At 47.4% G+C, this 18,757-nt stretch overlaps 6 protein-coding genes across 6 annotated transcripts; 5 read left to right on the top strand and 1 right to left on the bottom strand.

Annotated features, from left to right (window-relative positions):
* The first annotated feature begins 815 nt into the window (after positions 1 to 815).
* On the top strand, positions 816 to 2,767 carry TREMEDRAFT_71865 (uncharacterized protein). The gene is made up of 8 exons (XM_007005497.1): positions 816 to 929; positions 1,143 to 1,283; positions 1,446 to 1,545; positions 1,705 to 1,801; positions 1,850 to 1,982; positions 2,174 to 2,389; positions 2,434 to 2,520; positions 2,628 to 2,767. Exons 1-8 carry the CDS (start codon positions 840 to 842, stop codon positions 2,736 to 2,738), a joined length of 975 nt encoding a protein of 324 aa, XP_007005559.1. The 5' UTR covers positions 816 to 839; the 3' UTR covers positions 2,739 to 2,767.
* Positions 2,768 to 2,900: 133 nt separating this feature from the next.
* On the top strand, positions 2,901 to 3,915 carry TREMEDRAFT_63113 (uncharacterized protein; the record flags this gene model as incomplete). The annotated part of the gene is made up of 3 exons (XM_007005382.1): positions 2,901 to 2,961; positions 3,202 to 3,377; positions 3,472 to 3,915. The coding sequence occupies 3 exons, from the start codon at positions 2,901 to 2,903 to the stop codon at positions 3,913 to 3,915; spliced, it is 681 nt and encodes a 226-aa protein (XP_007005444.1).
* A 2,478-nt stretch (positions 3,916 to 6,393) lies between these two features.
* On the top strand, positions 6,394 to 7,111 carry TREMEDRAFT_57174 (uncharacterized protein). The gene has a single exon (XM_007005325.1). The coding sequence runs from the start codon at positions 6,693 to 6,695 to the stop codon at positions 6,993 to 6,995; it is 303 nt and encodes a 100-aa protein (XP_007005387.1). The 5' UTR covers positions 6,394 to 6,692; the 3' UTR covers positions 6,996 to 7,111.
* Positions 7,112 to 15,586: 8,475 nt separating this feature from the next.
* Positions 15,587 to 16,569, top strand: TREMEDRAFT_57173 (uncharacterized protein). The gene is made up of 2 exons (XM_007005324.1): positions 15,587 to 15,641; positions 15,761 to 16,569. The coding sequence occupies exon 2, from the start codon at positions 15,995 to 15,997 to the stop codon at positions 16,418 to 16,420; it is 426 nt and encodes a 141-aa protein (XP_007005386.1). The 5' UTR covers positions 15,587 to 15,641; positions 15,761 to 15,994; the 3' UTR covers positions 16,421 to 16,569.
* Positions 16,570 to 17,084: 515 nt separating this feature from the next.
* TREMEDRAFT_57172 (uncharacterized protein) lies at positions 17,085 to 17,601 on the top strand. Its single transcript, XM_007005323.1, has one exon. The coding sequence runs from the start codon at positions 17,347 to 17,349 to the stop codon at positions 17,515 to 17,517; it is 171 nt and encodes a 56-aa protein (XP_007005385.1). The 5' UTR covers positions 17,085 to 17,346; the 3' UTR covers positions 17,518 to 17,601.
* Positions 17,602 to 17,762: 161 nt separating this feature from the next.
* Positions 17,763 to 18,660, bottom strand: TREMEDRAFT_63107 (uncharacterized protein; the record flags this gene model as incomplete). The annotated part of the gene is given in 5 exon segments (XM_007005381.1): positions 17,763 to 17,856; positions 18,055 to 18,100; positions 18,211 to 18,244; positions 18,264 to 18,305; positions 18,388 to 18,660. The coding sequence occupies 5 exon segments, from the start codon at positions 18,658 to 18,660 to the stop codon at positions 17,763 to 17,765; spliced, it is 489 nt and encodes a 162-aa protein (XP_007005443.1).
* Positions 18,661 to 18,757: the final 97 nt, after the last annotated feature.

Below are 18,757 nucleotides of genomic sequence, written 5' to 3'. Positions count from 1 at the left end.
GTAGAGTGGGTAGACGAGTGAAGGACGACGAGAATGGTAGTAGATCAGGGAAACATGACTAAAGTAAGAGAATACGATTTACAGTAGTGATAACGACGTGAGAGATGATGAGATATGGTCAACGTATATAGTCAACGTGGTTTTATAGGGACACGAGGATATGACAAAAGTTAATCGATTCCACATCCTTTGACCCCAGATTCGTAGTCATCGTCATTGTCTCACTCCACCACTGACGCAAACTCACCTCGCCCAAGCTATCACTGTAGCCACTAGCCACCCGTGCCCCCGAGCATCGCCCCGGTTGCTGGCTCATAGTACATAGTCGCTAGTGGCATGAACCATGAACCCTCTCCTTCATCTAAGAGGGGTTTACCTTGGTGTTTGTAGTTCGGTGACCACACTGTTCGGAATCAGTAAAACCAACACGCGTCAGCCTCATGTAGAATCGTCTTTACAACTTCAGTGGCCAGACTTTGATCCCTGACGGCTTTGAGGGATTATTGCAGTAGCTTAGTCTCGAGTCTGCCAGTCTGCCGCTCCCGTTGATCGGCGTCTGTCGCGGAATGGAGGAAGAGTTGCATTGGCTGGTTGTGATAGGCGTCGTAGGGATGAAGAGTTGGAAGGAAGAGGGGGATATTAAAATCGCCCCCCTTACCCCCTTCGTTGTCTCTCGGTTCTCGGTCCGGTAATTAAGCATTCAAGCAAAACCCTTCGCAACCCTTTTCTCAACCCCCCCTTTGGGCCATCAAACCTCTTCTCTCCAATATCCGAACCCTCATACTCTACATTGAGTTCCACCCGCAACATCTCCACCTTGGCACGATTCCACGCCCTAGATGTCACCCGTGCCATCGTCCGATTCTATAGCACCTCTCGTCGGTACTATACTCCCACCTCCACCTTCTGCCCTTTCGGCCTTGAGAAACGTCAGTCATACCTACGTCATACATTATTCATACAATTTTTCAAATTTCCATCTCTTCCATGCCTTTCCGCTCAATTCATCCTTTCCATAATCGTATCATCACTTTCCATCCAATCATGATCCCACCTGTCAAACCGTTGACACTTTCTATCCGTCGTGGTTCCGTAAGCCGTGTGAATGAGTAACAAGTCTGGAAGAACTGACGTGTGTATAGTTTCTCCCACCAAGTCAACCGGTCACTCCGGGAAATCAATTACCAACCAGCATTCCACTCCCCGTTTTGCCCGCTGTGGAGGCTGCGAAGAGATTGGCAGGGTATGCTGCCGTCGATAGACATGTGGGGTTGGATCAAAAGGTCAGATTTTATTCATAGACTTTTTCCTCATGATTCACAATCTCTTCTTCACACCCTATTGCCCTTGATGTGAACCATACCATAGAGCATAAATCAGGCTGTGCAACTAGTTCTAGTTCAGATCAAGACGATCTGCACTGTTGCTTAGTGCTGAACCTACAGTTCATCGGTATAGGCTCGGGATCAACCGTACCATACGTAGTTGATCGCATCGTCGCCCAAGGGAAAGCTGCCAATAGGGATAGAGTCTTTATCCCCACCGGTAAATCCTTCTCTCATCATCTATCACAGCCTTCTCTGCGTCATATATATATATATATATACTTCACGATCTTTAGCCAGCTCGATCTCAAGATTCAAATCGCCCCACCTATTCATTCATCTTCACCCCGAATACACCGCATGTAATGCTGACGGATAGGTTTTCAATCTAAAGAACTCATCATCAAAGCCGGTCTCACGCTAGGTGACGTCGATCAGTATCCCGATTTGGACGTGACTATCGATGGAGCGGACGAGTGAGTCAACTACGACAATGACGATGGGAATGATAACTTACGGATAAGGGTCGATGATGAACTCAACGCTATCAAAGGTGGAGGAGCGTGTCAATTGAGAGAAAAGGTTTTGGCCGAGGCGGCAAAAGTTTGGATCATGGTGGCGGATTACAGGAAGAATTCGAAAGTACTCGGGACCACTGTGAGTTGATACCATCTAAACTGACAGCATCATCAAAACAATGACCATCCCAATGGTCAACTCGCATCCTTTTCTTTGAATAACTTCCCAAATTCCTGTCTTGTCTCTCGTTCATTCGGTGTGTAGGGTCATGGAGGATCATGGGTGACAGATTTTCTGAGTATGAAGCAAGAGTTTGGCTGACCTCTTAGTGGACTCAAGGAATCCCCATTGAAGTCGCGCCTTTCGCCTACGCCAAGGTACTCACCAACCTCGCTCATATGGGTTCTCCTTCCGTTCTACCCAATGGTAAACCTGGGTTGTCTCTACGAATGGGTAAGATGAAAGCTGGACCCGTAGTCAGCGATAATGGGAACTTCATTATCGATGCACCCTTCCCACCTGAGATGATGAAGAATGCACTGGAGGTGAGTGCCTCTTGGTAATGATAGTAGGCAAATCTGACTCGTAGCTACTCCATCGGATCAAGATGCTCACTGGTGTGGTGGAAGTGGGACTTTTCTGTCATATGGCTAAAGCTGCGTACTTTGGCAATGAGGTCAGTGCTCTCAAACTGATCTCCACCTCTGCCTCACAATTCACAATTCATGTGATTTTGGATGCTGGATGTGATCTATGCCGTTGAAGAGACTAGCTGATTGACAGGATGGATCGGTGTCCATACGTACGGCCGACGGTGCTGTCGAGAAACTCGCTTCTGTACCCGACACACCCGAATTGGCAATCCCAACCGTCCCCGCTCCATTATCTTCATGAACAAGTCGAGTGTATTATGAAATCTTGTCTAGAACTATCTCCGTCTCACCGCCTCCGCGTGGAAGGTGAGGAGATATGTAACAATTGTCTTGACATATCACTAAGCCAATTCGGGCTGAAGTTTCTACTGACAAATCTTTCTCATCATAGAAACACCAAAATATGATCCGACCGAACGTTTCAATAATCTCCGACGTCGAAGAACCGCATCGAAGCGTCGAAGGTGAGAAAGTTCACACGCATCCTTTGACATGATCGAAACGCCGTTGAAGAAAGTGTATCCGATCAGTCCTCTTTCGTCTGACCCGATCGCCTCCGCTATGGGTGAAGTCTCGCGGTCGAGGATGGAAGAATGGAAAGTGTCCGGAGTACGGAGAAGCTCTGCGCTCCTTGATACGTTGAAACGGCTCGGAGATTGGTAAGGGTAGAGATGAAGAGTATAAAAGCTAGCGCTGAGCAACAGAAAGAACATTGTTCAAGAAATATCCCACATCAGCAAACACGTTATTACCTGAAATGGCTCCTTCACTTAATGGCGGTTCTTACTACATCCTAGACAATGACACTTTTGAATCTGTAGAGGAGGCAATTCTTTTCGCAGACATGAGAGATCGCGGAGGACTAGGTGCCCCGACTGCTGTTAACGATACAAGTCCACCAACCATCAGTCCGGACGGCTCTCAAAAACCTGAGGACCCACTAGCTGATCCGCGCTAATCTGAAATGACCAAAGGCACAGTCAACTGGTGTGGGCGGTTCTGCCCTGGACCGAGACCCCGTCGAGGCCGAAGACGACGCAGATCATTCCGATCACTCCTTCGAACTCTCCAAGCCCAATGTGTCAAACACTTCAAAGATCTCTGAGCCAAGCATGGGGACACTGCTGCGAGGGGTGGCTACGGAGGGTTCTGAAGTGAGCAAATCAGTACCAGTGCCTGTTTTGCCAGTGCAGGGAGGTGGAGTATGGCGCGCCAAAAGGAGGACCAGTGTTCTGGGACTTTTCCCGGAAAGCCCGCCTACGGCTGTGGCATCCTCCTCCGACCAACCCATCATATCCAAACTACCACCTGCATCCTCAACTGGGCCAAATTCCGAAGCAAGCGTGCCGGAAGAGCAGGAACCGTGTGATACAGTCACAGATCTCTCAAGTCCATCGAGTGTATCTAAGGAGCTCTAGTGTAGAGAATGACTAGTGATTTAATCTCTGGATGAGTAGGAGAAATCTCTGGATGAGTAGGAGACGGACAGTGGGATGAAAGTGTATATAAACTTGTTCGTACTTAAAGTATTCTGTCGTTGTCAGGCTGGAGATGGAAGATGTATGATGTTGGATGATGAGGAATTTTGAAGTCACGATCGTCTCGTGAGGCAGTACGACTAGTCCCGTACTGATCCCGAGTCATCAATGAGGACATCTTCATCATGTCTGGCGCATCCTGCATCCTGCACTTGCTGACCCATTGCATAGTCATACACAACATGCCTGGGATGATCTCGTCCCGTTTTCGCCGCATGCTTGCCCCGCCATAAACCCATCGATCGTCATGACACACAACTCCCTCACTACTACTTGTACTCACTTTCCTTCGTAACCATACCGTCGTTTGTCTCTCTTTCCACTATCCGCATTTTGATATGATATACCTGACCTTCAACCCAATTCACAGCGACCAGATATCGCCTCCTATCAAGCTAAATCGTTACCAGACCTACTCCATCTCTCCCCTCCCTCAATTTCCTCGACAACCTCTCTCAGTCTCCTCCACTTCCTTTCCTCACACCTGACTCGTTCATCCTCATCATCGACCCACTTATCAAGTCCCTTAATCCTCACAAAGATGAACTCACAATCTATCCTTTCTTCAGTGAAATACGTCATCAAAGTCCATTCATCGACCCCTCGTTCAACGCCCGACCAAGTTTTCACTTTCCCCGCGGCCGAAAGAGCTCGAAACAATCGTCGAAAAATCTTGACAATGGTTCGATGAGGCGCTGAAACATGAATCAACTTTACGGTGATTGAGAGAACAAAATCTTTCCGGATTGGGGCGCTTGTGTGGAATATCCTTTATGGCCTGTACAGCATGACTAAACTATGCTGTGTCAAGGCTTCTAAGATAGTTCCCACGGTCAAAGATGATACTTCGAGTTGTCAGGAGGCCCTCACAGCCCCTCACCTTGGATTGCGAATAGATGATTTTAGATTGAATGATGGGGATATATATGTGTAGAATTGTTGGAGGCTTTCACAAACTTTACACGCGATAACTTCAACACATACCACCTGACCAACAAGATCTCCTCGACGTTCAATATCCCCTCTCAATAGCATACCTTTCAACAACAAACGTAGATTTGATCCGATGTCGGCTGATAGCCATGCAAAAAGATCGGATTCATTGGAACGTGTAATCGATTATCTAGTAAAAGATCTCAAACTTGCCTGCCAAGACTCGCTGGCTGGTAATGGTCAAGTACCGTTTTCCAATCACCCACTCATAACAAGTTCGCATTCTCCGTCGTCCGCCGATGAAGAAGAGATCAAAGCCAGCGGGTTAATAGGGAAGAGGTCAGCAAAGGTACTGTGGAGGTCCCAGGGGGGAGTGAGGGGAGTGAGGAGGCTGAGGAGGAGTACCGCGGGCGCAGGACAGGAAGTGCTAACCTGGTCAAGCCTTTCTGGCGGAGCAGCTCGGTAGAAACATGGTACTCGGAGCATGACGGCCGCTCTGAAGACCGTGAAGCAGATTTCGATCTCCCCAGTGGTCTGCAAACCAGAGAATCCTCCCCCGTAAGGCGTCCAGCAGAAAGTCCCTCTCCTCTGAGTAGCCTCCGGATTGCAGTGTCATCCAACGATGCCGGACCCCCTCAACTTCGGCGGGTAGATGTCAACACTCCGTATTCGGAATTGCAGAATATGCTTATCATGAGATGACACGTTCGATAGGAGCTTCATACGTCTTCTGTTGAAGAGCCAGGCTTTCAGAAGTCCACATTAGGCAGGAGTATGCATTGGTTTTACCTTTGCGGTGGCCTGGTCGATTTGATGAACTCTTAGGAATAGTGCGCTGAGATTCCACATCACAGGACGGGTGTCACGATCCTCATCCACCGCCATTATTCCCCTTCGCTTCGTCGCCTTTTCTCTAACTTTTTCAACCCTGTCGTCTCTTAACATTTACCCGCATATCGAAGATACTGATCCTCATCTAGTAGGATAACATGGACCCAAAGTCGCTGGAGGTATTCGCACCTCATAGGAGATATCGGTGCGCTTTGTGTTCGATACACGGTCATATATTTCGAATTTCAGCCTTCGATCCTCTCCAAAACACTCCGATCATCACGGTCTATCAATAGTTCCTCGAAGTCGTTATCGTTAATTCATCGAAGGAATACACGTCATCGAGTTGTTGGAACACTTTCATCGATCCTTTATTTGTGAAAAGCGGAATTTCAACTTGCTGAAAGTTGTATAAGAACGATATCTTTCACCCCGTCCAGATCAACTCTCATCGTTCCTCTTATTTATTACCGACTATCAACATGCAATCACCCTATGGAAACGAAGGTGGACCGGGCGCTCAGTCGACCGCTTACGGGAACCCATGGAAGTATGGTGGTGACGCCTGCTCGTACTAGTACTACGGAGAGCCTAATTGTTTGGGTGAGAATGACTTTTACTACAACCAACCGGATTCTGTTCGTACAGGTAATCATGCCAATGACTTGCAACATTCCTACCCTCCGTTGTCGTATACATTTTTACCTACCCCTTCCACACTGTTCCCTTACACACAAGGCCCTTATCTCCACCCATCCGTACACGATCAATTTTCCTTCGTTGATCGGTCTACTTTTAATCATCCCTCAACTTATACTCCGATGTTGCAAATTCCTGAACATTCGACCAATCGGAGCAGCACGACCTCTGATTCACTCAACTTTTCATTCCCCATGTCACTTCTGTCCGACCCTGGTCAGATTCAGGCCCCTTCTTCAGTCTCAGGGGCTACACCATGGCTTTTCAAGGCTGAAACATCCCGACACGGCTGGCCTTGCAACAAGAGACGAAGATTGAACAGATGGGGATCGTTCGTTTCTATTGGGGACGGGTCCGTTGTGAAACGCGAGAATGACCGTCAGGAGCGATACTCGGGTACAGCTTGGTGCGCTGAGCTTGGTGTGAAAAAAGACGATTACAGGGTTGATCGAAAGGGGAAGGTAACGCTACGTCGAAATTCTAAGATGACGCTTTAGATCGAACCGGTAGATTGGGAGATGTAGAGGTGGTGATGCTCATGACTTTTACGGTGTCGGAATTTGTCACTTGCCAAGAGACATTATATTCATGGCAGTATGTAAAGATCTTTTCCTTCTCTTTCTTTCAGCCATAGTGCATGTCCCAGTTGGGGACTGAACATCACTACGTGTTATGCTGATGTTTCTACACCATCTCAAAAGCACGTCCTCCGATTTCGCCACATTTCCTTTCCGCCATACACGACTCTCGATCGTTCACAACATTGAATCAAGCCCTCCGAACATCCTGCAGTTGTCCGAACTTAGTCACTGAAAACTCGTGGGGATCATATCCCGTCCGTCTTCCTTCCATCTCTCTGATATATACACGCCTCACTCGCACTGAAAACAATCTTCAGGAGCGTACTGATATCCAGGCAGATCATTCATATGTCATCCTTTCTATCCTCATACCTTTTCTGCAAATCAACCTTTTCTCGACTTGCTTTTGTCTATATAGGTCCGAACCCTGGACATCATTCTTTGCCTTCAAGACCGTCATCTTGTGCTTCCAATCGCTCGTTGGAATTATTCGCACCATCAATCATCGAGCTTTGAACCTCAGCCGTCGACGTCCTCGTATCGGTAGCCCGCCGACACACTTCATGATCCGTCCGAGAAAACGTACCGTCCGGTCTGTGCGTATATGAAAGTATGATGAGGTACAAGGAAGTTGATGGACGGATCTGGTTGTGTGAGTAAGTACCATATGCGTCAGACTTCGTTGAGGGGCATCCCATGTTCCGCTAAACACGACTAAGACGATCACAATCATTGCGGGCGTCAGCCCCGCAAATCTACTGGGGGTGATTCAGGGTTTTTTTAACATAATTTCTACGTAAGTGCCTGGAAGGGTTTCCCAAATCATGACGTGTATTTTGTCGATCAGCCTTTTGATATGTATGTAGTTCAAGAGTCCCTTAATGTCACTTCCATATATAGCTAAAATCTTCTACAATGACAACACAATGGTCTTGCTATCACTCAGTAAAGAAGAAGTGTCAAGCTCCCAGCAACACTGTTTTTGGCTCCTCGCATTTTCGAAAGGCGAGTGCTGGTCAAAAATCTGATCAATATTGGAAAAGTTGCTGCTTTTGTCGCCATAAAGAGCCTATCTCCCTTGCTACTCCTTCCTCACGTCACCGTATCAAGCAATGCAACCAGTGTCGTACCTGCCTTCCCTCCCCCCACTTCCTTAGTGACCGAGGACGAGCAGTACTTGCTTGTTCAGACTGTCGCAACAAACACCCACACAGTGACAACTCTCTGACCCACCCACGACCCACTCAGTCACCCGGTGTGGACGGGCTCACTCCCAGCTCGAGACGATCCCAACCTCGACCTCGACATGATGTCTCCCGATCACCATCACCATCACCACTTCGGCCTGCTGCAGCTCAGTTGATCTCTGCCCGTCCTGTTAGAGTGAATCGCCGACCTCCAAGGCGTCCTGATGCTACCCCCCCTACCAACCAACCAATTCTTCCCACCAGACAGTTTCGGCCAGTAAATCATTCCGGGGAAAAAAGGTGTAAAACATGCCGCACCTGGCAAGTTATCATCAACTTCCAGCATCCCAACCAATCTACCTCATATCTCACTTGTCACACATGCCGGGAACAACAACGGCTTCGATATCAAAATCGCCAAATGCAACATCCAATTGAAGAATCCCATCAACCTCATCCTGAACCCGTGGTACCAGCTAATGCTATGGATTTACAAAAACCATGCTTGACAGAGGATGAAGTGACCCTGATAGACAACTTTCACAAGCAGCTTGAGAGGATTCAGATGGAGTACTGTGCGACTTGCAAGGAGAGGTGGTTTGAGCTTAAAGTCAGCAATGGCATGTGTGCTAGGTGTAGACGGGGAGGAAGGAACAACTTGTCTGCGGAGAACAATATGGATCCTGGTGTGTTGTTTTCCTCAATGACTATGACTGATAGGACAGGACTCTCTCTCCCTCAGTTGTGTATTCGAGACAATCTCCCCCCACCTGAACCGCCAACACAAATGGAAGAAATGCTTCTCTCTAAAGTTCATGTTCAGCTTCAGGTCTGGCAAGTTGCTGGCCGAGGTCAGATGAAGTACGCGGGTCATACATGCCTCTTCTCTCGGGACAACGAAAAACTAGTCACTAAACTCCCCCTTCTCCCATCACAGCTTGACGTCCTCATTATCAAACAAAAGTATGCGGCAAATCAAAATGAACATTTCGCTACCCGTCCTGAATTTCAAGTCAATCGAGCACGCCTTCTAGCAAATCTTCAAGCATTATGTCACTTTCATCCGGCATATCGTGATATTGAAATTGACTACAACGCTGTAGCTCAACTTCCGGAGCAAGGCTCTGTATTTGATGACCTTCAATCAACCACAGTAGATACTATCACAAGCCTTTCAGAATCACATATACCGGAGGTCAACAATGAGGGAGCAGAGGACATTGTACTTGAGGCTATGGTCCCAAATGTGGGAGAGGGTCGGACAGAGATGGAAATCACAAGGGAACATATGGAAGACATTGCGGCACTACCTCATCCTGCTGCTCTCACAGCCCCTCCTCTCCGCAATACACCTCTCTACGAACACGACCAGGGCAATCAATATATGATTCAAGCCTTCCCATTCCTTTTCCCCCAGGGTCTAGCAGATCTGCATGCCCCAAGAAATCTTAGTGTCTCAGCATCAGACTACTTCAAACACCTGATGAAGTATGATGATGGAAGGTTTGCACGGCACCCTCGGTTCCGGTGAGTCCTTCATGAGTATGGCTTTCAGTAATTGATCAAGCAGATATTATGCCTTCAATTCTCTCATGCGTTGGCAGGCCCGTCGAATGTCAAATTATTACATCAGCCGAAACAAAGATGACCAAGCCCTCACCGCCGAAGACATACTAGAACTACTACAGACCGACTCAGTAAACCTGGCGAAACGTGTACGAAAGGTCGCTGCATCACTGCAAGGAACCCCACCATATTGGTCTGCTCGCAGTAAAGAACTCAATAGTATGATTCGACAGCTTGGGACACCTCATACCTTCATCACGCTTTCCGCTGCCAACATCCAGTGGTCTGATCTTCATTCCCACATGTCCAACGTACCATCCTCACAAGACACCGAGGCTCAAAGGCAAAAAACCAACAGCCGCAATGTAAATGAGAATCCGGCTCTGGTGGCATGGTGGATCCAAAGGCGAGCAGTACTCTTCCTCCACCATGTTGTCACCCCGCTGCTTGATGTCCAAGATTTCTGGTTACGTTTTGAATGGCAAAGTAGGGGCTCAGGTCATGTGCATGGCCTGCTCTGGCTGAAAAATGGTCCGGATCTAGAAGTCCTCAAAGCGGGTGGAGATGATATTCAACAACACTTCATTGAATTCTGGAAAACAAAGGTCTGGGCAATCAATCCTGGCTTAGACCTTCCTCCAGCTTCCCGTCACCCCTCTTCCCGACCACATTCTCAGCAGAGCTATGATCAACAGAGTCTAGCTGAACATCTAAATCGTATTCAGCGTCACACCCGATGTTCAAATTACTGTCTCAAGCGTCCAAAAGGAAGTGCTCCAAATGTAGACCCAATTTGCCGATTTCGCTTCCCCCGGGACGTCTGCAGCCTCCCAGCTCTCTCCCTCAATGAAAAGGGCAACCTAGAACTATTTCTCCAAAGAAACGACACCCTACTCAACGTCTATAATCCTGTCTTTGTCCTCGGATGGCAAGCCAACATTGACATTCAGCCATGCACCGACCCACATGCAGTTGTCACCTATATCGCCAAATATGCATCAAAAGCCGAGAAGCCAAGTCATACATTTCCTGATATAATGCAAACAATATGCCAACAAGTGGAAGAAGATACCCCAAGCCGAGTTGTTTTTCAAAAGATGCTCAGTAAAGTCATTACTGAACGAGATTATAGTGCACAGGAAGTGTGTCATAGCTTGCTTGATTGCAACATGATGTCTGCATCTCGAAGTTTTCGAACTCTTTGTCTTTTGCCCCACCGGGCGCGGCGGTTGAGAGGTCAGGAGACCGAAGATGAAGTGGAGGACAAGGATTGGTATGATCATTACTTACAACGAGATATGGAGTTTGAAGAAATCAACCTATACACTTGGTTCAAACGTTATGAGAAGAAAAGAGGGACTATTGTTTATCGACCAAGCAATGACCGGATTATTCGTTTATGGCCACCCTACCGTCCATCCATAGAGGATCCAGAGGAGTATGGTCACTGGTGCCGAGCTAAACTTACTCTTCACCACCATCACCGAGAGAAAGCCGATCTTAAATCGGAGGATGAAACTTGGGAACAAGCCTATCAGCGATGTTTAGAAATCCATCCAGATGGACATGAAGATACTTTACCTTCACATTGTCGACAGCGGTCAGATCAGTTGGGCTTGGAAAGCGACTCTTCATCAGAAGGTGAGGGAGAGGAAGAACAGGAGTTCCAGGATTGGCAGCTCATGTGTCAAGAGGGAGGTAGAAGAGACGTGGACTATGATGTGGCTCATCGGCTAGGACGAAGAGATATTGATGTTCAGCAGGATTGGCATGAGACAGCAAAAAACTGGGGGGTGGAGGGGTTAGTAGAGCGAGTTGGTGCATTGACTGAATGGAAGAAGACTGTACGTTAAAGTCTTGTTTGTAAATATTGCTGACACACTAGTCAAACATACAAATATCCCGACCACTTGTGGACATTTCCCTCCTCAATCCTGAACAATTTCGAATCCACTCCAAAGTGCTTGCTCATGCTCAAACCCACCTTGATGGAAATCCAAAAGCTCCTTTCTTACTCAACATTGATGGGACAGCGGGGACCGGAAAGTCATTCCTCATTGATGCCATTTCACAATCTTTATTCAGCCTCTTCCCGCATCCTGTTGTCAGACGTCTTGCACCCACTGGTGTAGCGGCCTTCAACATCGCTGGCCAAACATATCATTCAGCCTTAGGACTCCCTGCCGATGACAAATCAAGACCGTCTACACTCTCTGCAACTCGACTTGCAACCCTACAAGAGGAATGGAAAGCAGTACATTATCTTATCATTGATGAGAAAAGCATGATTGGCAGGAAGGCCTTGGGTCGCATTCACACACAGCTCACCCTTATATTTCCTTCAACCTCCCATCTCCCATTTGGAGGGCTAAGTGTGCTTCTGATTGGAGACTTTGGACAACTTCCCCCTGTGGGCGACACTCCACTCTTTGTAAATGTCCGGCGTGAGGGCAATTCAGCATCATCATTATTGCAGAACAAGGGCCTGGAGATTTGGAGGAGCTTTAAGGAAAATATTGAGTTAGGACAAGTGATGCGGCAGGCAGGAATTGATATGGAGACTGAACGGTTTAAACAGACATTATCAAGGTTGCGGAATGGGGACAACGGTTCTGAAGACTATCAGTTGTTGTCATCTCGTTTCTGGGACCGACTCAGTGCAACAGAGCAAAAAGAGTTTAGGGATACAACTCATCTCTGCTCTGAGAGGGCTCGAGTGAATGAAATCAATGTGGAGAAGTTGTTAGCATCGCATAAGCCTGTACTTCGAGTTCCTGCTCGACATGTAGGAGGAGTGTTTGCAGCCAAAGCAACAGAGGAGAAAGCAGAGGGCTTGGTGAAGGTGGTGTATCTTATGGTGGGGGCAAAAGTGATGCTTACAAGGAATATTTGGACGGCTCAAGGATTGACCAACGGAACATGCGGCACTATCCATTCCATTGGAATGGCGGAAGACAATGAGGCCGGGCTTGGACAGCCTGAAGTAGTCATGGTTGCAGTCCCTTCTTATACTGGACCAGCCAAGTGGTATGACGAGGAAGGAGTTCCACTGGTCCCTATAGTTCCGGTCACCGTGACGTGGGAAGGCCCTACAGGTACCCACTGCTCTCGTACACAATTCCCCCTTCAAGTAGCATATGCGATTACAATCCACAAGTCGCAGGGGATGACTCTCTCTAGGGCTTGTATTGACCTGGGTGCTAGAGAGTTTGCCTCTGGATTGACATTTGTGGCTGTTTCGCGAGTCAAAACACTCCAAGGTCTTGCTTTTCGTCCAGGGTTTCCATGCCAGAGAGTGGAAGGGCGTGGTACTGTCACAGGTCAAGGAGCGACTCGACGGATGGCTCAGCAGGATGAAGAGAGACGTAGAAAGTTGCCGTTCCATGCATGAGCTGATTGAACTGTTTCATTTTCATTTGTTGTTGAATATAAGCACAAGCACATCTAAGCAAGTAACGTACCTGATGTGAGTCGGTCATGTATGCTGATTGATGAATGTAAGGATAGCAAACAGGAAATATCAAGGTGAAATCCACGACAATGGAATGTGCTGTTGAGATTGGTTGTGACAAGGAGGAGGAGGCGGCGGTCTCAATCTACAGAGATGTGATGATTGATCATGGTGCTGATTCTCCCACACTTGTTTGAGAAGCACCCCATTTGGTGTGTATAAAGCTGCTTTTGGTTGCGCATGATCAACAGTGTGATCTGATAGGTTTGACAGGAATGAATATGCATCACTTTTCCACTAGTTTACTACTTGTGTTGATTTGATCTCATGTTTGTGTTTCTCGTAATACTTGGACATCTCACTACAGGCAAAGGCAGTGACAACTAACCTTCTGTCCGCATCTTCTTCATCAAGTTCTCTCACATAATGTAAAAGATGTGATCCTTGGAAAAAGACGACGGAGCCTTTCACGTTAGATGTTTGATGACAGTGAAGTGGAGACTTACCAATTGGCATTTCAACTTCTATATTGAGCTGAGGCAGAACAAGCCATCCCTGACGATTCTCTGCCGAAGAAGTCCATCCTCCTGAGCCAAAGACTGAGATGATAGAATACGTACTATCATCATCATTACGATCAAAATGCCACTCCTCAGATTGTCCCTTGTTGATTGCAAGGGAGGATCCAACTTGGCCAAGACGCAAGGGAGCAGATCCCACACTAGTTTGGTGCTCCATGTGGTTGGCTAGGTGATGTACAAAAAAGTGGGCTCTCAATCATCAGTACAAGTTTCATCAAGAAGAAAAGAAAACTGACTGGGACATTTTTTTAGACGTAACAGGGTCGAATTTCCGTAGATTCTTGAGTGTACCTCCTCCTGCAATCCTATCAAAGACCGTCATGAATTGTTGGGTTTCGGAGGATCTAGCATCTTTTGAAAGAAAAGGATAGGTATGATCTTTCCTACAGTTGGAGGGGAACCAGACACCAGGGTGAAAGGGTCGCTCTTTTCTTTTTGATCTTGAGTCGGATGACTTGCAGGAGCCAACAAGCCCGGACTTTCATTTAGACGTGAAATAATATGGTGTCTGAACAACTTACTTTTTCAATAATGTCCCAGGCCTCCATAATGTCGTGATTGTCTCGGGAAAGATTGAGATTAAAAGCCATGAGCCAAAACTTAGGCCTTCCATTTGGTATACCGGCGTCATCCAAACTGCACGGGATAGCAAAGGGAAACTGAGGTTAGGATGACCGTGTGTGACAATGGGAAACTCACCTTAGAGGCCGGAATAAGGGTAGGAGGAGCAAGGTTTATGTCCTCCTTCCTCAACAACTCATCAAAAGTGTCCTGGGAATTGTTGAGTGGCCGCGGGTTATGTATTGCTCGTCATCTATCAAAATACTCTTGTAAAGAATACGGAGAATCGGGATAGAATGTGTCTAAGCTCAGCAATGTCCACAGCAATTGGTACACTCACCCGGCTCAATTCGTTTTGAATCATAATAGTCTCTCTTGAAGCCAGGATTTCCGGGTTTCTTCTTTGGAGGTTGGTTCTCTCCTAAAGATGTTGTCAGCAACTACGTCGTAAGAAAAATTTTGGCAGCATTTCCCCCTATCTTGATGCAGTATTCCTCATGAGAATGGGACAGTGTGATTGGTGAAAGAGGACTGACGAATATTCTCCATTGTCTGAGTTCAAGTTAGCACAGTCTCCTTCCGAAAAAAAAATGGCAGCATTTCCCCCTATCTAGACGCACATGGGAGCAAGGGAAAATAGGGGTGAGATGTTAGAAGATTGAGAGTCACGACATTGAGATACGGAGTAAGATGGAGCAGTGATGGGATGAAGAAAAGAGACACAAACAGAGCTGACAACTGACTCACGAGACGTGCTGAGTATGTAGCCAATATTGGGATTGGAGGATTTTGAGCCTGCAGCCGGACTGTGTCCAAGAAATGGCTGAGTTGAGGGCTTGGAAAGGGTGTGTTGGTGGCGGCCGGACGCTATAGCTGAATCAGCTAAACGAGTGAAGTGGATAGATTTGACTCACTGCTGTCAACGAGTAGTGAGGAGACAGTTGATGGTGACGAGGGGAGATGTAAGAATGGTGAGAACGATGAATGAGAGGATGATACCTTAGTTGTAGGGTGGAAAATTTTTAGAGTGGCGATTGCGTGATGAGTCGTCATACGGAAGTTAAACGCCCGCTTTCCATCGCCTCTCACGAGTCGATTAACCTAGTGGATATTCAGCACCCCCCTTCAACTCCACTCTTAGACCTCTTCTCACCAGTACTTCTCATTTTCCGAATATCAAAATGATGTAAATTAAGTGATCCATCCGCCTACATATGTGAGTTTGTTCACTCCGATTCATGTCCAATCCTATACCCCTGCCGCCATGTCTGGAACAGATTGTTTCAACACTGACACCGAGGGTTTTTCCAGCTACGAGAAGACGCTGATTTCCAGCATCGGAGACCCACAAAGGTCTGTCAAGAAGACGTATGACTCACATTCAATGTCTTCCCCAGAAGGTTGTGACATCATGGTCTCCGGGCGCTACTCCCACCGCTTTCCAACCTTTGTCCTTATTGGCGGAGATTTCACTCCTCATCCATCGCTACAACTCAGACTTCATCTTCTCTACTCGAACTTTTCGTTTAACTACCATCATCTTCCAGATCGACCCAAGATTCAAACGACATGTCACACGATGATCAAAGCTCGGCAGGATCAGTCAACTCTGGCAGATTGGACGAGTCGAGCTCGGCCCCTAGTCAGGCAGCTAGCATGGATGATAGACCAGACTTCCCAGACTCGAGCCCTTTTCCTGACTTTGATCCGACTCAGATCCAACGGACCAGTACCCCAAAAGATTGCAACCGATCGCGATGCGGTTCAGCAACCGAGTGCTCTCCAGCATACGAAGCTACCGGGATCGTGTCATCATCGCAGGAGTTGTACGGCGGTCGGTACACAAACGGGAGTGACTCCAGAGGAGGTGACTCGGATATCCAAATGGTCAACTGTCGAACTCCCGAAAGAGACTTTGTGCAAGCAGATAATCCGAATGACACCGTGGCGTCAACAACCGCGTCCAAATTGGACTACAGACCACAAGAATCGTGACCAGGAGCAAGACGGATCTCCAACTAAGCGGCGTCGTCTTGGGGATTGAACCGACATGCCTCGCACCGTAATAGAAGGATTGTTCGATTGGAGAGTACGGATAATCATAACATCGACTTCCTTCCTCTACACATGCATGGCACTTATTGAGACTTAGGCTGACTAACGTTTTGTCCATTAGACTGGACAACTAAAATGATGGATCGTATCGCCATTTTCAAGATCCGTCCGGTCGTCGAGTCATCCATCGCCTTCGGAGTTCCGGAGTCCCGGACGACCATCCCGACACGGCCGAGACTGATATCTCGGGCTATTTCAGTGGCGTCATATAGTACCATCTCTAGGTCTGGAACATTCCTGACTGTTTCAGGAAGTTCTGGAAGACGAATGAGCATAGCCTCGTCGGGAAGAAGAAGGCCTGGTTATATCAACTCCGACAGGGGTGAGGGTATATAAAATGGTACGTTCTCCCTCTTTTTCGATATCATCTCCGAATAATTTGTTAGATCTCTTGGTGAATCAAAACGATAATAGAAGTCATGTCTGATCATGAGACGACCCATTCTGAACCGGAAGCCGGTACCGATGTCTTGAATCGGGAACAGTCCGTAGAATCGGATCGTTCCGCGGAATCATCCCCTTTCTGGTCGTTCCAAAGAGGCAGAAAACCAAGCCGACAAACCAGTCCGTTACCCCTGACTTGTCCTGATGACGCCCCGTACACTCCCAAGCTCCTGACACAGGGGCAGAATAGATCAATTCGTGGTACGGCAAACATTGGCGGACGAACAAGGCGTGCATCGGAAGGACCGTACCAATCTGAATGTCACTTGCCTGAAAGTCGCTATACACCTTATCCATCCGGTGCAAGCCAACGAAGTACAACTACCGGGAGGGCCGTTGAATCTGATTCATCTCAAAATACAATGACAGGAAGGCAGTTCATGCCTGTTGCCCCGGAACAAGCCTTAAACATCTTCGACGACCCCCTCGTCAAGTGGAAACCATGGACATCTCTGGACAATCCAGTAGAAACGAATGATACTACTGCAGGGCGTAGGGGAGATGATACTTCTTCGAGATCGAACGATCATTGAGGCCGTCAGACGGTAGGTCATATGATCATATATACAGTACATACATTAGGAAATGTAGTACCATAAGAAAAATGAGTCGTTTTTAAACCTTACGAGTACGAGTACTCGTTGTCACGAGCCGTTCGAACACACGACCTATTCGAACACTCCTCTGTGCTGACGCCCGGTACGCTTTGGTGCCTAGAATTTCGTCCTGCTTGAGATCAGAGGCTGTTCGAAAGGCTCGTATGTTCGAGCGTCTCGTGTTAACGAGTACTATGACTGCATGCCATCGATTTCCGCCACATGATCAAAACCGCCACGAAACTTTCTCCTTCTTTCCCCCTTTCCCCTTCTTCCCTACAAATTCAACCCCTTTCCAACCTTTTCCTCTTCTTTCAAAACCTTCATCTTTCATATCTTTCACCTTCTCTTCAGTCCCCCATGTCGTATACAAGTTCTAACTTTTGATATGGCTCATTTCTCCCTCTCACTTCCTTCCTCTGTAGTCTCTACTTTTACCCTTTCCCCGGATACTTCATCCATCGATCAACTCACCTGCTACATATCTCTACTCTATCGACATCTTCGTCAGCCCACCCCACTGATATCATTTCTTCATCCTTCCTATTCACATTGTTCTCACCTGTAGTCTTCCTCTCCATCCTACTTCCTGCTACTTCTCTCCATCCTACTTCCTGCTACTTTACTCACATTCTCTTTCCCAAAAACTACTCGAACCTTTTGACTTTCCGTATCCCACTGACACTTTCGAACCCTGTCCCACCGTTATATCTTCCCCTCACCCCCTAACATCATTTCTTCTCTTCCCTTATCTACCCAGTATGGTTCTGACTTTCATATACGATCCAACGACGAAACTTTACTCACCTCTAGTCGTTCAACCCCAACTCCCAACCCCACCCTACCAACTGCACAGAGCTCTCTTCCTAGAGACGCCCTAGCAGATCCGTATGGGAAGATCAATAGCTCAAGGTCCAGACAGCCGAGTTTTCTTCTTTCCCTCTTTTCGGATCTTTTGAAATGGATAGAGGAAGAAGAGAGCAGCTCGACGGGATCCACCCTTTTCTTTCTGTTTATAGAAAGACGAAGGACTAAATCCCGACGACATTTTGTTCCTCTTTCCTCTTTCTTCTCCTTCATCTACCCTCCTTTCCCTTCTCGTCTGTCGATCACTTGAATCTGATCCATTTATATACCACTTCTCGACTTCTGCGAACTTGATTGTGGTTGCCTCTCA

Source organism: Tremella mesenterica, assembly GCF_000271645.1.
Source record: "Tremella mesenterica DSM 1558 unplaced genomic scaffold TREMEscaffold_7, whole genome shotgun sequence".
Classification (NCBI taxonomy): Eukaryota; Fungi; Basidiomycota; class Tremellomycetes; order Tremellales; family Tremellaceae; genus Tremella; species Tremella mesenterica.
The sequence above is the reverse complement of the archived record's forward strand: the minus strand, read 5'-3'. Positions and strand labels throughout refer to the sequence as shown.